Here is a 20,101-nt window from a genome sequence, read left to right as displayed (position 1 = left end):
ATTTTGGGGAAAAGATAGTTAAGCCACTTACAGATTGAGGTCTGCCTCAACCATCTCAGTTGCATCCTGAAAATATGCATCTTGCTTTCTTTTCAACTCTTCATTCTGCCTTTGCATATCCACAATGATTGAATTCAGGAAGTTAATCTACATTCCAAAGAAAAAAAATTATCAAATATGCACAAAAACAAATTTTCTTATTTATCTTAATCTTATTTTAAAACTATTACTGCAATAATGCTAAGAACCCATTTCAGTAAATGACAAGGTACTATATTTCTGGGATAAGTGTCACATGGGCTTAAAATATAAAAGAATACATTAGAATATAATTTATTTTTATCTTAACACAACTGCCTTATAGGCCTATAATGGTTCATGCTCTCTGAAAGTAAAAAAATTCAAGGACTATTCAAGCACTTTTCCAAGCCAAATTTAAAAATTCATGGACTTTCATATGACGATTGATAATCATGATTTTTTTCAAAAAATCAAATTAATTTGATTTTATTAAATGTATATTCAACATTTAATCAATTTTGATTTTGAGTTTGAAATGCTAATGAAGATATATAAATTTTGAAGACAGATATACTTCTCATTTTAACTTGTAGACAACATCAAGCTTTAAAAAGGCCTTGCTTTTGAGAAAAGCCATTTAACTTTGGCATACAAATGATATCTAAGCAGAAGTCATTTAATGAAACAGTATTGAAATTTATACTCAATAAAAAAAAATCAGAATGTACAGTCATATGTAACTGGCATTCATCAACAGTTTGAAGCATCATCAATAGTTGGAGAGACAACGGAAATGTTATGCATCTGTGGGTCATTGGCTTGAGCTTTATATTGCTAATTTTGATAAGCCATAATTTTAATTAATGGTGTTTCTCGAGCACCCACTGCAGCTCTGATGCCACTAGAAATTGATAATGAAGCTAAAAACTAAAATATGGTAATGTATCTCTTTATTCATCAAAGAAAAAATTCAGTGGCTGATTTATTATTTTTTCATTCACTCTAGTTTTCAATAAAAATGATAAAATTTAGAAAGTTATAAAACTTCACTAACAAGGTTTTACCAATGAAAAAATGTGAAACATCACAAAAATATATAAAACTCTTTTCATAACTAATTATGAATATGCAGGGTGCGTAGGTAACAGAGCAAATAGTATTTTACTGGGAAGCCATTGATCCTAGAGACATACTTTCAATTAGAAAAAGTATTCAATTAATGTGTAGTACTCAGATATGTCATTCAATATATTGCAAAGGGTTGTATAGTAATTAAAATTGAAAAAACAATATTTTATACAGACATCCTGTGCTGAAAAACCCAATTACAAGTTGTTATACCCTGTATCTCCTGATGCCAACCAAATTAAAAAAAATGAAGGAAAGTTGGGGAAAAAGCAGTGCTAGTTTATTCGTATTTAACTACTACTAAACCACACATGCACCTCATACATATTGCTCTGCAGAACTTCTAGCAAATTGGTACATGTTGGAATGTGCGTTTCCATGTTGTGAACCTAACGTGAAGCTTGTTTCTGTGTAATGCTTGTTATAGTGCTGCCTATTTTTCGAAGGCACTATAACAAGAGTGAAGTGTCGTGATTAAAGATGTACCTTTGTAGGCCTGTTGCTCTCTGTGGCGAGACTTTTTAATGGGGAAATCAGGTTGCATTCGCGCCTTAAAGTTGGGAGCCACTGAAAACTTCAGCCGACCACCACAGTGGGGTTCGAACCTAGATCTTCGAGATGCAAGTCCATCGCTATGAACACTCGACCACCACTGTGGCACTTGTATTTAACTATGTTTTTCCCAACTTTCCTTCATGTTTCTAATTCAAATATCTCAGTGAATACTGCATGTAGAAACATAGGACAACAACTTTCTAATTGAGTTTTTGAGCACACCGGGGCTGTATAAAAAGTTAAATTTTTTTATTTTGATAACTATACAACCCCTTGCAACATGAATGATCTATCTGAGAACTACACATTATTTGGATACTTTTTCTAACTGGAAGTATGCCTGTAGGATCAACGGCTCACCAGTAAAATGCTATATACCCTATTACCTATGCACCCAGTATAACAGTAGGAAGATACATTAAAAAATGTGCATCTCCATCCTGCGAATGACCCAACACAAGCAACCAATGAAAAAGCAGCATTTTATGATATTATTAAAAGGGCAGCTCTCTTCCTCGCGTCTATGTGACTTGTCCATAGTAAAGTAACTTTCAAGTGGCTTCAGTGACTTGTATGGCGAGAATAATTTAGAATTATTCGAAATTAATAGATTTTTTCTCTACACTAATTATTTTTTTGAAGTTGTCCTTTTTTCCCTAATGCAGTTGATTCAAAAGTTAATTTTTTGAAGAAAAAGTTAAAAATACAGTTTGATAACTTTTCAAATGCATACAGAGTGATTCTCAGCCTTTAGCATGGAATCTTCTTCTATGTTGTTGAATAAAGAAAAGTAAATTATGTTTAAAAAATACTCAAAATGTCTCTGGAAGAAATTCCTTGTACCCTCACCCCCAAAGTGAGTGAAAAAAAAGACATTATCTGAGACATACAAGACGTCTAAAAGAGGGGAAGACAGTAGAAAGCAAGAGCAGGACATTTTTTGTCGTTAGTCTCACTCTGGATTTACTGGCATCATAAATTGCTGCTTTTTTCATTGGTTATTTGTTTTGTGTCACCAGCAGGATGAAGGCGCACGTATTTAACATGGTTATGTTTACATGGAAACACACTTATGCAAACTATATTTCATTCAAACTATCAAAACCAACATATAAGCTGCAAAGATTGGTCCATAAAATTAGCTTACTTGACTAAGTAGAGTTTCTTTCTCATCCTGGTCATCTTCTAGAGAAATAACAATATTAAAATATAACATTTAGTAATCAATTTTCTTCACAAGAAAAAATCTGTGAGAAAGTTTATCAAGTGTTGATCAGATAAAACTTTCCAAAAAAAGCTTAGTTGTAAAACTTAAGTAATAAAAACAAATAAAATACAGCAGAAATTTTGATGTGAATAAAAATGTATTTTTCCTTACAGCTTCGTTTTATGGACTATCCTCTGCTTGTTGGTTTTTCTTTTTTTTATTGCAATACACAAATACAAAGATAGGCACATATACAGGCATGTTTACAATATACAAACACATATATACAAATACAATGCCACAACAGGCAAAATGCCCAAAGAGGTGGCTGAGAAAAAGATGCCCATAAAAATATGGATGTCATATATTTAAAAAATACAGCAACCCAATTATAAGTGCAATTAACAAAAATTATAAACAATATATACACATGATATAAAATACAATGCCCATAAACAATATTATGGTTGTCTTATTCTAAGAATGGATAGCTTCTCGATTTACCCCAACATGCTTATCGTATTTCTTTTTAAACGTGTCAATTGTGTTACAATTTACTACCTCCGAGGGTAAGCTATTCCATTTATTAACAATCCTATTAGAGAAAAAACCCCTGCGACACCATAACTTTGCATTGTCCCTTACTAATCGATACTGGTGTCCTCTTGTAAAAGCAGTCGATTGGCTGTGTACTAAAAGTTCATGGTCCAACCTATCTATCCCATTGAACATCATATCTATATCCTATATACAGTAAAACCTTGTTAAGTCATCACTCAAGTTATCGAGAAATTATGACGGCTTAAGTAGAGTGACAACTCAAGTGAAGTGCCATCAGTTTTAATTTGCCAATACTGTGGAAATCATATAAATTTAAAATAATACAACATTTATGAAAATATGAATTAAAATGACAATTTTAGCAAAGTCTGTAGATTAAAAAAATAAAAAAAATAAAAATTTTTACCTTTTTGAGCTTTTATTACTTAACTTATGGTAAAATATACTAATACACTTATGATTTATACTAATATTTTTAAACTAAAATCACAGCAACTGTTGGAATAGTTGGTGTTTCTCTACAACACAATGCACACTCTAATTTTACATATACATGACACATTTAATTTTAGTGCTTTGAATTCTTCATCCTGATACAAATATAGATATATAATGGTTATACTCAGTGATATTAATTCAGCAACAGCCTTATTATTGTGGATTGTACAGGTTGGTTAGTGTTTCGCAAAGCAGATATCTTTTTAAATTTGTGTAACTGAAACAAAGAAAACATACATACATACAGATGAATTGTTACATTTGCGCTGTTGTATAATGCATTAATGTTATAATATAGATTCTAGACTGGTGTTCATTGAAAATATAAAGATATTGTTATTGGGTCTTGTGTTATTATCTGTATGATTGATTGCATGATATAGATTAATTATTTTTGGAGCAGTATACAGTAGAACATTGATTATCCGAACACATCGGGACCAAAGGGTGTTCGGAAAAGTGAAACGTTTGGAAAATCGATTTCGAAACTAATACGATAACACAAAGAAATAGATTGAAATTCAGCAACAAAAACCTTAAAATAATTAAAATTAACCGACTTATTCTGACAAGTAAATGAAAAATAAAGTAGTGCATCACAAAAGAAAAAAATGAATTCATCTTTAATTGCTTCAGAACTTGCTTTGACATTTTGCCATCCCATCCCGTAAGTTTCAACATTAAAAATTGAAGCGGATCAGTGTTAGGCCGCGATTCTAACCACATGCGACATTTTGTGAAACACTATTCTGCCTCACTGTGCATTATTATATCTGTCGTTGGTTCATCTTCATCACTTTCACAATCCTGATCAACTAGATCATTCACTTTCGTGTGTAATTATTTCTTCGTCAACCAAAAAAATTATATCCCGGATCGTTACTACTAATTTTCAACGACTGTGACACAACCTTTCATGACAGGATTGGAATACAGGGAGTTCCTTAAGCATATCAAAGCATTCTTTCAAATCTGGAAGATTTTAATCGTCTTCAGTGGTTATGTTAAAACTATGAAAATACGGGCATAACTTTCTAAACCTATGTTAGACTTTAGTCCATCTGCTGTTTTCAAACTGGCTGCAAAATTATTTTTTTTTCACAATTTTTTTAAATCACTGAGGGTTTCCACACCTAGTCCGTATTAAGCTGCAAATTTTACCCTCACCCGCTTTCACTGGCAAAGCTAAGGAAAGATTGAAAAATATCTGTTTTAAGTAAGCTAGAAAAGATACCCCCCCCCTCCCACCGACAAAACCGTGATAAGAACTGTTTTGTTGTGGTCAAGTAGACCCTTGCCTCCCTTTCATTAAGGCACACCCACAGGATTAAGATGAATCCGTAGATGAGAAAAAAAGACTACAGCTAAATCTGCTCCTATTCAAGCGTTTGTTTGCTTGTCAATTGTTTGTAACTGCAAACATCGTACCCAGGTTCGCCATTATTTACATCTATAGCTCACAGGTATGGTATGTATAATTGTTTGGAAGCGGATTATTGTACAATAGAACAAGGCTATCGAGTTGCGAGATAAGAGGATTCAAGTTCCAAGAAAATACCAACTGTGTTCAGCATCATTGACTATAGAAAACTGAAAATGAGTTAGGTTGAAAAGGTGTTCGGTTGACAGAGTTGTTCGGAAAATTGATGTTCGGATAATTGATGTTCGGATAATTGATGTTCTACTGTATCTATAACTCTTTTGGAGAATAACGTTTTATTTGTTTTTGGTACTTCATATAAATTATTTAATCTAGATAATATACTTTTATTTATTATTTTTTTTCTAACCATTTATTGTTTAAGAATAAATATTTTATTAGCCTATGAATGCAGTTTTGTCTAGTTAGCTTTTGACATTGTTGTATTGTTGTTTACTATGGTAATTGGCTTGTTTATGAATACTCATTGTTTAAATTTGAGCTGCCCCCCCACTCCACCTCCAAAGCCATTTGACCCATATGGAAAGTGGGCCTTGGGGAGAATACAGAGTGATAAAAAAAAAACCATTATTTTTCAGCACTACCACTTGGAAACTAATTAGAATCTCAAAACTGACAAATATTAGTGATGTTTTAATGTATGATACCATGAAAAAATGTAATGTAAACAAATACAGAGTAAGCTAAGATGGTCATTTTTAAATTTTTTTCTTAATCCCATCATGTCATATAATAACACAACTTTATGTGATCCACACCCTACCAATACATCCAAAAAAAATGTAAGTGATTTACAGATAGATGCATTTAGTTAAAGAATGACCCAATCTCCACATTTATTATCAAAGGAATTTTAATATGAAATAAATCAAGTTCTTGTGAATGAATCTCACCTGCTTTGCTACTAGCATTATTATTTGCTGATGGTTGGTTTTTCAGTTGAATGACTTCCTGCCTAAGGCTCTTGTTTTCTTCTTCGAGAGCTTTCATTTGATTTTTGAAGCCATCACTTTGCTCTGCTTGTTTTTCACATAGTTCAAGCTGAGGAAGAAAATCATATTCACCTTAGTAATACCTTGTAAAAATAAAATTCAATCATGTTTGATTGATGTCAGCCTATAATCCACCTATGTAAATTTCATTCACTAATAATAATAGAATCTTGAGGAATAAACATGTTGTTGATCACACATTTACAGAAAAAATGTTTTTCTACTATAGCTATGCCGAAGAAATTTAAGAAAAAAATTGAATTAAACAAGCTATTTCACCATTAAATAAATCTGGAAACTCAAAGGGACTTCATAAAATTTCAAATTATCCAGAGTGTTGTAATTAATCAAGTTCCAATATATATCAAAAATACAGCAATCCAAAATAAAAGAAATTTTTATGAAAAAACTGAGGAAAAAATATAATGCACTACATCAGTGTTTCTGCATTTTTCTTTTGCCCATGGCCCCCTTTGGACCTGAATTTTTTTCTCGTGGCCCCCCGTCTTATCCAGGACCCCCATAAAAGAGTGATACCCTTCTTACTATTGAAATGATTTTTTGAACAAATTGATATTGACAAAGAATTTCATGAGTAAGGTCAACCTCTGATTCAGTGAAGGTTTATAGGGAGCAGTTGTATGCAGCACTATCTGGCAAAAAAAGCAGCTTAAGTATTTACTTATTCTCATAAATCATGGTATCAGAGCTGATAATGTAGGGCCCCTACTTATATCGAGGACATGCCTATATTGGCCCATATTTCTATGCAGGGCCATTTTAGCAGCATCAGTTGCCCCACCTTCCTGGGAATACTTTTGCTCAAATTCATACACTTATTCCAGAAAAAAATATCAAATCTCATTATAGTGGGGCCCTCCTACGCACTCAAGGCCCTGGGCTGTGCCTTAGTGGGCACGTGTTAAGACAGCCCTAGTTCTGTGGGCAGTTTTGATTTATTTGAAAGCAGTCACACTATCCCCCCCCCCCTTACTTGAAGCTTAACTTCTTCATATCTGATTTTTTACATGATGCTTTGTAACCTCCTTAGCAGCCTGTAATGACTCACTCTCAACTTGATTCTCAGCTGTGCCCTCCCTCAGAGTATCTCAGGACAGTAGAGGGGTCATGTGGCCCCAGGTTGAGAAACACTGCACACTGCACTACACCATTTATTGTATGTGTTCTTAAGGTAAACTGAAACATACCTTCACAGCTTCTATTTCATTATTTTTCTTCCTCAATGTTTCTTTTAGGTCTTGAAGCTCCTTTCCATTCTGTTTGTTTTCCTCATCTAGGCCATTATAACTGTGAAACAGAAGATTTTCATATTTAATCTAATGTCAAGCATGTCTCCTCTGCTGAATTTTAGAGGGGGGGGGGAGAGACATAAATAACAAATGCGAACAATATAGCAGATAAAAACCAATATATTCACAACATTAAAAATAAAAGCTAAAACAAACTATAATGCAGAAATGAGTATATCAACTTAGTTATAAATTAATCATAAAACATTGCGTCATATCACATTTAAATTATGCAAAATTAGTGTTTGTCCAGAGTTGTGCTCAGTTTGAAAGAAAAAGTTCCTTGAACATGACATCATGTCCTCCATATAATCACATTGTATGATGCAGATACAGTAGAACCTTATTATAACTGACAAGTAGAGGCTGAAGGTTGTTCATTTTAATAAAAGTCTGGTTTATAACAAATAATTCTTCTCGGGATGTCCATCAATGAAAGTACAGTAGTTAGCTGTAAAAAGTGTTTATAATACATAAATAAAAAACAGCCTTCAACATAGGTTGAATTGAAAAGATGTGTATGCCTTAGATGTGACTGCCTTAATCTTTAGAACAAGAAAGTCCCGGTTAATATTGATTGCTTACATCCAATGATTTGAAAAAAATATTTTTCGTTGGGTTTGTTTGCTGCTTATATTTTTAGTTAATAGCTGATGGAGGTACAATAAGTGTTCATAATATGCAAACGGATTTTCATTTGCTGATTATTCAACATATTTAACAACAAAATTTAAAATGTCTTTTACTTCACTATTTTAACTGCAGGTACCTTAATTTAATCGCTTAGTTAGAGAATTTAAAACTTGTCAGATAAAAATAAACATCCTTATTAGTATTATTAGGGCTGGGAATCAATTAAAATTTCTAACTGGTTGATCAAACATTTTTAATTGATTAATTGACTAATCAATCAGATATTTTTTTTATAACCATATAGTATTAATAGATACTATAAAAATATTTTTTATTCATTTCATGCATCACACTATATTCCCTGGACAGATGAACAGATCACACAGATGTCTTAGGAATACATGAGGATCCATTATTATTAAAAAAAAAAAAAAAAATTCTAGATGTAAACAAATATAGGAATAGATTGAGAAATTAAGGCTGCCAGTTTGAAGCAATTGTTTATGCTGAAAATATTTTATCAAAACCTGGAATTTCTTCACTTGGATCTTGTCAGTTTTTAAAAAAATTAGTTATTTTAGGTTACTCCTAGAAACTCCTCCTCAATGGTACCTATGAGGAAAGAAGCTGGTGTATTATTATGTTATAAAGTATGTACATCCTTTAAATTTTTGTATTAATGAACAAAGAAATATATATGCAGATGAACATACACTTTTAAAAGCAAATGTATAGAGTATATAGCTCTTGACAAAGATAGACTTCATATCAAAAGCATATTTTCCCTCATATTTCTCATGTGATCACTAGAATCAAATGTATTTTTAATTGTAGAATGAATTGTTGAATTTACGTTGTTGAATGATTTATTATTATTGTAATATAAGTTCTAGACAACTGTTAGTTGAAAATATGAAGACACTGTGATCAGATCTTGTTATTATTTGTATGATTAATTGCATGATATAGATTCATTATTTTTGGAGCAGTATATGTTTAACTCTTTTGGAATAATGTTTTACTTGTTTCCGGTACTTGATATAAATTATTTAATTGAGATGAAGTTTTGTTTTGTTTTAAAAAAAATGGTAGAAAAAAAGAGGCTGGTTTGATGATTTAAGAAAATTTTAACCCTAAAGGTAAAAATATTGCAGAAAATTTTGATAAGATAAAAATAAATATAATTTCAAAAGAAGGGTCTTCATGTAATAAATTATACATTAGAATTACAATTTCATGGGTTTATAAATATGTGAACTTATATTCTACCTTTCTATTTGTTTCTGAAGTTGATCTTGAAGAGAATTCAGTTTATCTTCAAGCTGAAAGTACAACAAGATAAAGTGTATTGAAAAAGAAGAATCATAAAAGTCATAAACATTTTTTAACTTGCAAATTTAAATACTAACAATGAGAATAATTTTTTTCACATAAAAGAGAAAAAAAATTACCAGTTTTTTCTCATTCGCAATATTCTGCAATAATGATTGTGATTGTGTCCGTTCATTTTCAGATTCATGTAGTTGTAGTTGTAGTTCTTCCAGTACTCCATGTTGAACTTCGCTAAAATTAAAAATAAAAGTCATTTCAGACATACAAATTACAAAAAGTTGAATCATTAATACAAAACAAGTTGTGGACTCATTAAAAATAAACCAATGAAATGAAGCAATTTCAAACCACCAATGGAACCAATGCCTGGTCTATTCCCGGCATGTCATAAAAAGCAAGGTTTGATGAGGATTACAGAGCACATTCAAAATAAAAGACTGATCTCAGTTTAAGAAACAAATAAATAAGCGAATCAGGATGAAATAATGGTTTTTTACTGACTTTGCTCATGATTTTAATAATAATGAAAATTGATTTTTATTTATTGCTCTAATTCAATTATCACCAACCTAATATAAATACAGATACCTTTACATGTTTTCTGGCATGCTCGGAGATTGAAGAAACGTGGTCACTTCTGAATTACATGTTTCGCAGTGCAATTCTTTACATCTCTCTTGTTCGGATTTCATAAACATGCTCATGGAATACAAATCATGTTTCCATTTAACTCACCTAATCTATGTGAACGCATACTCTTAGCATCTGACATTTTTAATAAAAACGAAGATTTCTGGCAACATGAAGCATGAAGCTCGAAACACTTCAATGTAGTTCGTAAAAAAGAAAAAATTCTCAAATGTAGGGAACAGGGAAGATTCATATACAAATACAATGCTACAACAGGCAAAATGCCCAACGAGGTGGATGAAAAAAAGATGCCCATAAAAATATGGATGTCATATATTTCAAAAATGCAGCAACCCAATTAAAAATGCAATTAATAAAGATTATAAACAATATATACACGTGATAAAATATTATACAACGACCATAAAGAATACTTATGGTTGTCTTATTCTAAGTATGGACAGCTCCTCGATTCACCCCAACATGTTTATCGTATTTCTTTTTAAACATGTCAATTACTACCTCTGGGGGTAAGCTTTCTATTAATTAACAACCCTATTAGAGAAAAATTCCCTACGACACCATAACCTTGCATTGTCCCTCACCAACCAATACTGGTGTCCCCTTGTAAAAGCAGTCAATTGGCGGTGTACTAAAATTTCATGGTCCATCCTATCCATCCCATTGAAAATTTTGAACACTTCGATCATATCTCCTCGACACCTGCGTTCATCCAATATAAACATATTCAAAAAATGAAGTCTCTCATCATAACTCAAGCCCCGTGTGCCAATAAGGACACGCGTAGCTCTTCTCTGCACCCCTTCAACCAAGTCTATGTCCCTCTGTAGATATGGTCTCCAAAACCTTACAGCATACTCCAGTCCAGGACGAACTAAGCCTCGAAAAAGCAGAAGAATGACTTTAGGAGAACGTGAAGAGAACCTTTTTGAAAATGAGACCAAGTATTCTATTAGCTTTTTTGACCACCGCTGAACAATGTTCAGAAAACCTAAGCCGCTCGTCAATAAGAATTCCCAAATCGGTGGCCCTAGTTCCATCCGGGATAGTGAAACCATTCAACTTGTAAAAGAACCATGGGTTGTTCGAACCAAAATGAGCGACCATGCACTTATCAACGCTAAACGTCATGCTCCATTCATTTGCCCATGCTGCAATCCTGTTTAAGTTGGTCTGGAGCAACTCCCTATCACTTTGATTCCCGATTACCCACATTAGCTTCACATCATCTGCGAGCAAAACGGATGATAGCTTTGTACTAAATTCTTCCCATTGACTTACCACCCTGACTGATTCCAACCAGTCTTTGAAAACTTCAGCTAACCTTTCTCTCAAAACATCAAAGTTAGTTCTTCGAAAACAAGGAACCAGTCTTTTGTTATCGACCTTACCCGAGGAAAAGTTACAGTGAAATCTGACTATACGATGATCACTGGAAGAAAACTCTTCCCCCCCCCCCCTGAAACATGTTTAACAAGATTGTCAGAACTAGTAAGAACTAAATCCAAAATAGCAGTACTTCTCTAGTGGCTTCTGATACATGCTGATACAAAAAATTTTCGAGTACCAACTTAAGAAAGTCTCTTTTATACTGATCTCTAGATGAAAGATTCCCCCAATCAATACCTGGGTAATTGAAATCCCCTAGTATGAGAACCCTCTTATGCTTACACATGTAGGAAATTTCATCATGCAATTTAGCAATGTAGTTTGGATCCCTATTCGGTGGATTGTAACAAACCCCAACAATAAGTTTATGACGTCTTTTGTTCTCAAGCTCAACCCATATAGTTTCAATATCACTTCTCTGCACGTTACAATCTCTAGCCTTTAAACATGATTTCATGTATATCAACACTCCACCCCCTTTCCTATCAGATCTATTTCTCATAAAAGTATCGTATCCCGAAATGTGTAAAAAAGATTCATCCCTATCGTTTGCCCAAGATTCTGTAATGGCTATAAGATCCAGGGCCTCCACAACTACCATAGTTTCTAAAAAATCTTTCTTATTACCCAAGCTCCTGGCATTTATTAACACACATTTTAATTTGCCCGGTGATTTAGTGTCAATCGAGAAGCCATCCAAGTCAGAGGTGGGTAATTCCCCGTCAGTACTGTTGTGATTATCATTAACTAATCCGCATTCCAGACTACGTGGTCTGGGAGTAAAAAATCTGACCTAAGACTATTGTATAAACCTCCCAGACCCCCGTCTTATTCAGATGGATCCCATCCGAACGAAGCCACCTATCGGTGAATGTGGGTGTGAATTTACCTCCAAGAACCTGACCCCAAGTGAGGAGCAAATGTCTTTCAGGCCTATATTGAATTGGTGGATCCTATTCCTATACCCCCTACTACCCCTTGGCAGCACTGGAATCACTGCCACATCTGAACCCCCCTCCCTAGCGGATAATAGTAAATCTTGGTACTCTGACAGAGACTCTCACTAATATTCGCTCCTACTTGATTCGTTCCCACCCACAGAATCACACGTAAGGGCAACTTTCGGCAATGAAAAACGTCTCGAACGTTGCAAATCTCCCCCCCCCCAAGAAGACAACAGCGCTCGATATATCAGCCAATTCAATACATTCTTAGGATTCAATAGATTATAAAGGGGTTTCAACCTATGGGTCAAACAGACTTCAGAGATGTGTTGCACAAATTAACATACAATCTGGTTAGAAATTCATATGTTACTGCATCACTGGTTTCATAGGCATCTTAACTGGGACCCAGACATTTTTTGGGCTCTCTTGATCCATGATTTAATTTTTTTTTGGGGGGAGGGGGGTCGGAATAAAAAAATACAAAACGTTATCACAGAATACACGGAAATACTGAAAAATATTTAAAAAATAATAATATGAACATCCCAAACAAAAACTAATGGAAATTTGAAGTTGATTAAAGACATAATTCCAGAATAAATGAAAACATTTCCTTAGTGAAAGATAATGCAAGAATTGAAATTGAAATTTATTATACACACATATGTACAACATATAATAATTAGTACACACAAAAACAAAAAACACATATAATACAGACGCAATATACAAAAATCATATACATTACCATTTATATATTAGCCCAAGGGATTACATAATCCGTCCAGGGCATATTGTAGTACAGTCGCCCCCCCCCCCCCCCGTGTATTCGCGGTTTCCATATTCGCGATTTTTTTTTCCTTTATTGGAATTTTTTTTTTGACAACACTCAGCGATCGTCATTCACTTTTTTGTTTACAAAATTTGAGCTGTGTTTGTTTAGGATGGACCACTCTTCTAATGCTACTGATAATGCTTTGAAAAAACTAATAAAAGTGAAAACTTGATAAGAAAAATTGGATATATTGACGAAAACTATGCTTGGTGAAAGTAAGTCAATACCTGCTGTGGTCCGCCATTACGGAATCTACGGTGAAATACATCAAGAAAAAGGAATCTGAAATTCATTCAGCCGTGGCTGTAGCTGCACCAGTGGCAGTCAAAACTTTGCAGCGCCTACGGGATCCACGTGTTTCTCGTACAGAAAATGCTGTTTTTTGTGGGTACAAGACTGATACAAAAAGGTATTCCAATTGATTGTATTATAACAGAAAAGGCAAAAACTTTTACTCTTCATTCACTCACGTAAGTAAAAGGCTGGTGAAACATCTATTTCATCAGAATTTTATGCAAGTAAAGGTTGTTTCATAGGTTTAAGAAACAATTCGGATCACGCAATACAAAAATTACTTGCGATCAAGCCTCTGCCGACCAGGAGACAGCTAGAAAATTATAGAAGAGAAGGGTTATGCACATCAGCAAGTGTTTAACGCTAGCAAAACTATATTATTTTGGAAGAAAACGCCGCAAAGAAGTTAAAAAAGAGAGAAGTTAAAAGAAGAGAAAAAAAGAGAGCTCCTGGTTTTAAGGCAAGTAGAGATAGACTTACTATGTTGTTTTGCGAAAATGCACATGGGTACATGATAAAGCCCACCATCATTTTCAAATCTGCGAATCCATGAGCATTGAAGGGAAGGACAAGCCAAAGCTCCCAGTATTTTGGACGGACAATAAAAAGGCTTGGACTATGAAAACACTTTTCTTGGATTGGTTTAAACTGTTTTGTTCCGGAAGTCAGGAGATACCTTGAGAGTGAATACATGCTATTCAAAGTTCTTTTGATACCGGATTGACCGAGGAGGAATTAATGCAGCTGACTGGTCCTGAAACTGAAGCGGTACCAGATGAAGATCAAGATAAATAAGTAGAAGACAAGTTCAACCAAAAGTATGTAACATAGCCTTGTTGACGCTCGCCTGACCTTTACCCCTGATGTTATGGTAGTGCATGTGTTATGTTTTATTATTGAGTTTGTGTTATGTTTTATTATTGAGTTTGTGTAATGTTTTATTATTGAGTTTGTGTTATGTCATGTCTATTATATATATTATGTTTATAATTATTTCCTGTCAACTAAACAAACTTGTTACTTACGGACGTTTTCGGTGCCGATGTGTCACGAACTGTTTTAGGAAGAAAGGGAAACAGGTTTCCGAACTTGCCGCTTGGAACGCCGATGTCGATGGGGGCGCATGTGCGTTACTCCTCATTTGCATGCTTAGTGATTTGGGAGCTATATATAATCACGTCCGTGCTTCAAATCGGCCTTCAGTCATATAGCGCTAGAATCGCTAATCATCCGAACAACTCGGCTGGTCCAATGTTCCCGTCACGCAAGTTCCCGTCAGTTGCTCTCCAAGAATGCCGTTCAGGGATGTCTGCTGGTGTCCGTTCTCGATCTTAATGCCTTCGTAGATCTTGCCGACTGCGATCTGGCGTTGGCTGGCATGGTCAATAGCAGTGATCTGATAGATTCCTCGTATGACGCTGCAATCTGATGCTACCCTTTCGTCACGACGTCCACCATCGGACTCCACCGCTTGAACACAGAAATCCACGTGTAGCACGCCAATGTCCGCGATCTAACGACGCCTCTTCGTCAACGCCCTGGGTTCGTCGAGATATCCGTTAACTGGACTCCATCACTTGATTGCCGAATACCTTGTGTGGTTCTACCGGTGTTTGGGATATAACATCGCCTCATCTACGCTCTGGGTTCGTCACAATATCCGTCATCTGACTTCTACTGCTTGATCGGTGAAGACCAAGTGTGGTTCAGTCGACGTCTGTGATCCGATTCCGCCGCCTCGTCGACGTCTGTGATCCGATTCCGCCGCCTCGTCGACGCCTTGGGTTCGTCGCCGAACTCTGTGTGATTCTACTGACATCTGTGGTCGAGCATCGTTTCTTTAAGACCATAGCTGAGTGTCACTTCTGCCCTAGTCGTTTCACTATAAGTATACTTTGCGATTTTCCTACTAGTGAAGGGTTTGCCCTTAAATTGATGTCTTAACTAATGTTTTAATTTGTAATAATAGAAATAAATAGTTGTTCGAAACTGTTTTGTTCATTGGCAGATAAAGACATACGTTGCAAGTAACATAGCGGAAGGGCTTCGCAAGCTCAAATCAGCAATAGATTATTTTCATAACATAGATCCCTCTATTTTACGTTCTTCACATGCAGAAAAATTAGTAGAGGAAGCCTTGTGAACATACTTGATGATGTAAAGAAGAAAAAATAGCGAACATAAATCACAATGTTCTTTCAGAAAACATCACCAACAATCGCTGTACCCTCTTTGACATTCTTTTTTACCTCTGCGTCACCCTGCTCTCTCTCATGATGTTCACTAAACGATATATACAAAAAAACCTTTGGTTTCGGTTATTCGCAGATTTCCGTATTCGCGGTCATCTCCGGAACATAACCCCCGCGAATACGGGGGCCGACTGTATATATTGGGGCTGACAACAGGCCAATGGTGTATATAATTGAGATATAATATTCAGTCCTCACATTACATTCGTAAAGAGAGAAAAAAAGATGTGTGTATAAGGAGTTATTATTCAATTGTGTTGATTTTGTTTATGAGTAGTTTTTTTAAATTTGTGTAGTGATTTTTCCGTTTTTATTTCGTCATTTATTCCATTATATTCCTTAGGTGCTATGTATATGAATTGCTTTTGTTTGGTTTAGGTATGGTGTATTGAATTCCGTGTCATCTTGTTTGTCTCTGTTGGTGTTTAATTTGGAACCAATCAGGATTTTTCTGTATAAAGAATAATATTTTGTAAAGATAGTTTATTGATGTCAAATCTATAATCATTGTGACTACCTTGGATTATATTTATTTTTTCAGATATATTATTCACAACTTTTCTCAGAGTGTTTCTTATTATATTTAGATTTGAGTCATAATCACCGCCCCATACCGATATACCATATTGAATGACTGGTAAAATCCATGCGAAATAAATAGTATGGAGAAATTTAGGGGATATATAATATTTTTCAATGCAATGGCATATTTAAGTTTTTCAATAAAAGTACCTTGAAATTGAAGTATTGATTATATGTGATATGAACCGCAGATGATGTTTACAAACTATTTTTAACATTCCAGGATTAATGCCATCGTATCCAATTGCGTTGTTATTATTTAATTTCATAATTATATATTTAACATTTTTCTTCTACTGGAGTAAAAACCATAGAATTAATTGGGTTACGAGATGTTTGTATTGGGCAATGATCATTATCAGTATTTGTCTCATTTGATTCATTTCTGACTACATTGAAAAAATAGTCATTAATTTTTCTACCAAAATACCGAGATCTTCATCAGTGGGTATCTTTATTATTTTCTCATTTTTATTTATTAGGTTATTAATGATTTTCCATTGCTTTTTTGTATAGTTTCCACAAGCATTAAATTTATTGTAAAAATATTCCTCTTTATTACACCTAATCTTTTTTTTCAGCATTTTTCCATAATTTTTGTATTCTAACCTGGTTTTTTGATTATGTGCGTTTCGCTTGAATTTTTAATATAATTTCTCTTTAATATCAATCATTTTTTTCAGTTCAACCGTTATCCATTCATTTTTCTTTTAATTTTTTTAATTTTTAATACTTTTCATCCAGAAACAGCGGTGTTTGTAGATGATATCAATAAATATTTTGTACAATATATTCACATTTTTCTCCGAGAAAACATTTTCATTCACTTTATAATTTTTTATGCAGGTCTAAAAGTTTAAATAATCAACCCTATCAATGTTGTTCTGCTCATGAGTTTCAGATTTTGTAATTTTTGTTTTTTCAGCATTATAACCATTTAAAAGTAATGGCCAGTGATCAGTTATATGAATTTTGGCTATTGCAGTTTCATACTGCCAGTATAATTTTGCATTTCTTATATATATATGATCAATGCACAATGTTGATTGGGTAGGCATATCAGTATAACACAAAAATCCATTTTTCACCATCATGCCTGTTTTCATAGTTTATTTTTAAGATATCAATATTGAAATCTCCCATACAAATGACATTTTGTTTTTTTATATTGCTAATAATTGATTCAAATTTGATTACGAATTGCACTGGTTGGAAATCATGTGCTCTATAAATCAGTATTATACACAAATCGAGATTAAAATCATATGAACGAGTTATTTCCGCTGTAGTCATATGCAAATCAAATTTTTGTACAGCATGAGCTTTTTTTATGTATGCTATTACTTCTCCGGATTTATTCCTAGTTCTTGTCTCACAAATAATATAATCCCCACAAATACCTGGGTATTATATCTGTAATGTAATCTATTTCATCATTTTTTATCTAAATTTCACTTAATAAAATATAATCGAATGAGTAATTTATTTTTTTTAATATATCATCAACTGATTGAAATTTTCATGCATACTTCTGATATTTACATGTATAATATTAATTTTACTTTCATTTGAAAATTCATTTAAAATATCAATTGAATCAATGTAAGGTGACGTCGGACCTACCTCGTATTTATTCACTTAATGATTCACTGCTTTTATTGTATATTTTGTCCAGATCTTTGATATTTCTAATGTGATGTACTCTATCACAGTCACCTTTTCGCAATAGTATTTTTCCATTCCTAATCCAAGAGTAGCTGTATGATTTGGCTTTTTTAAATTGTCTCACTTCATAAAACAGATTCTTTATTTTTTTGTAAAATATTCGTTCACAAACAGCGTTGTGGAAGGGTACTTATCGTCTAGTTCACTACCCAACAAACCCTTACAAATTTTTGCAGCTTGAATCCATTTGTCTTTGATTGAGGAATAACGGAATTTCCCAATGATAGGACCAGCTTTGTTCTTGTTGACCGAATTTACACGATGCATCTTAACAATTTCTTCAGGGTAATATACCTCTAGTAGGGACCCGATTTTAGAAACTAAATTTTGGAGGTTCTCCCCCTTGTCTTCTGGCATTACCTGTATTTCGACGTTCAATGACTTCGATTGTAATTCCATGTCATCCAGCATTGTGTAAGCATTCTCAACTTTTTGTGTCAACGATTGATTTTCCTTTTGCAGTCTGTAGTTGGCATTTTTTATTTCCTTCAGCTTATCTTTCATCTCCTCCAATTCAGTTTTCAAATCCTTTATTGATTGTCGCTAAATTCCTATGATTTTCTTAGGTCGGAAATCTCAGCTTTTTTTTTTTTTTGCCGCCTGGCAGTCTAGTGGTTAGGGAGCTAGCTTCTGAACTGTGCAGGTCTAGGTTCGAATCCCGGGTCGGGCATGGATGTCTACTAACACTAACAAATTCCCTGGACAGATCATACGATCTCTTGGGAATACGTGCTGATCACATTTGTAAAAAAAAAAAAAAGTTCTTTACATTCAAATGTTAGTTTCATTGTGATCTCAGATGTAATTTTTTTCATCTCGGATCTGATCATCTCCACGATTTTTTGTTCTTGATTTCCCAATGACTATGCATGATTCACAATTCCAGGTTTGTTTGTCCTTCCTTTTTCTGAAGATCGCTTCAGAGACGCCAATATACATCAGATGGTATAGATTTTCACACTCACAGCACCTGAAAACTTCCACGAGGTTGAAAATTTGTCCTTTACAAATCTTGCAATATATATCCATATCGTCATCAATTCAGTGCAGTTTCATCGATTTCAATTGCTGTACATCACTATACACAAATTAAAAAATATATATATATTGCTTATAATTTAACTTTCCATTTTTCTCATAATTACATTTCCCTTTTTTGCAATTTTAATATTAATGAAGGTTAAAATACATATTCATGGCCTAGTTAATTTGAAAAATTAACAATAACTTCAAAATTAAATAAGTACCTAAATGAGAAGAAAAAAAAATCAGAGCTACTAAGAAATGTGTGTGTGTGCTTCATTCCATGGCTGTTATAATTATTATTGTAATTAAAATATTCTGCTGTTATAATTATAAATATTCCGGTTATAATTATAATTATTCTGTGGCTATAATTTCTGAAAATATTGTGAGAACTAATGAAAGAAATAATCACAAAAATTAATAAGAGAAATAATTCTAGAATTGATGAAAATTTAGAACTTATGAAAAAGTAATTAAAGAATTTGTGAGTTAGCTCAGATCCTGTTGTCCTGCTTGTAAAAGTATCAGTGACTGGTTTCACAAAATTACAAAACCAAACATTTTAAAATTTAGGAATATTAAATAAGCATTTTAAAATATGTAGGTTAAGATACCTTGGTGTAGATATTCATGAATTACCCGGAATCTTTGATTCTAATTTCTCAGCATACCAGAAAATACAAGTAGTCTTGGTATGCTGGCTAAATGGGAGAAGAGTTGAT

The 20,101-nt window shown here is 33.6% G+C and overlaps 1 protein-coding gene across 1 annotated transcript in view; it reads right to left on the bottom strand.

Moving 5' to 3' along the window:
• Positions 1 to 20,101, bottom strand: part of LOC149075232 (uncharacterized) — a 95,553-nt gene that overhangs the window by 3,164 nt on the left and 72,288 nt on the right. The window contains exons 16-21 of the mRNA XM_089242519.1: positions 9,798 to 9,909; positions 9,616 to 9,668; positions 7,612 to 7,711; positions 6,305 to 6,452; positions 2,852 to 2,889; positions 32 to 147 (exon numbers count right to left, since the gene is read on the bottom strand). Of these exons, the coding sequence (XP_089098645.1) occupies positions 32 to 147; positions 2,852 to 2,889; positions 6,305 to 6,452; positions 7,612 to 7,711; positions 9,616 to 9,668; positions 9,798 to 9,909 (567 nt within the window). The remainder of the gene's footprint in view (positions 1 to 31; positions 148 to 2,851; positions 2,890 to 6,304; positions 6,453 to 7,611; positions 7,712 to 9,615; positions 9,669 to 9,797; positions 9,910 to 20,101) is intronic.

The sequence above is a fragment of the Pholcus phalangioides genome, unplaced genomic scaffold (assembly GCF_987345545.1).
Source record: "Pholcus phalangioides strain wild (caught in Gottingen) unplaced genomic scaffold, Ppha-v1.0 ptg000015l_1, whole genome shotgun sequence".
Taxonomy (NCBI): domain Eukaryota; kingdom Metazoa; phylum Arthropoda; class Arachnida; order Araneae; family Pholcidae; genus Pholcus; species Pholcus phalangioides.
Note: the sequence above shows the minus strand (reverse complement) of the source record. Positions and strands in the feature narration are given on the sequence as shown.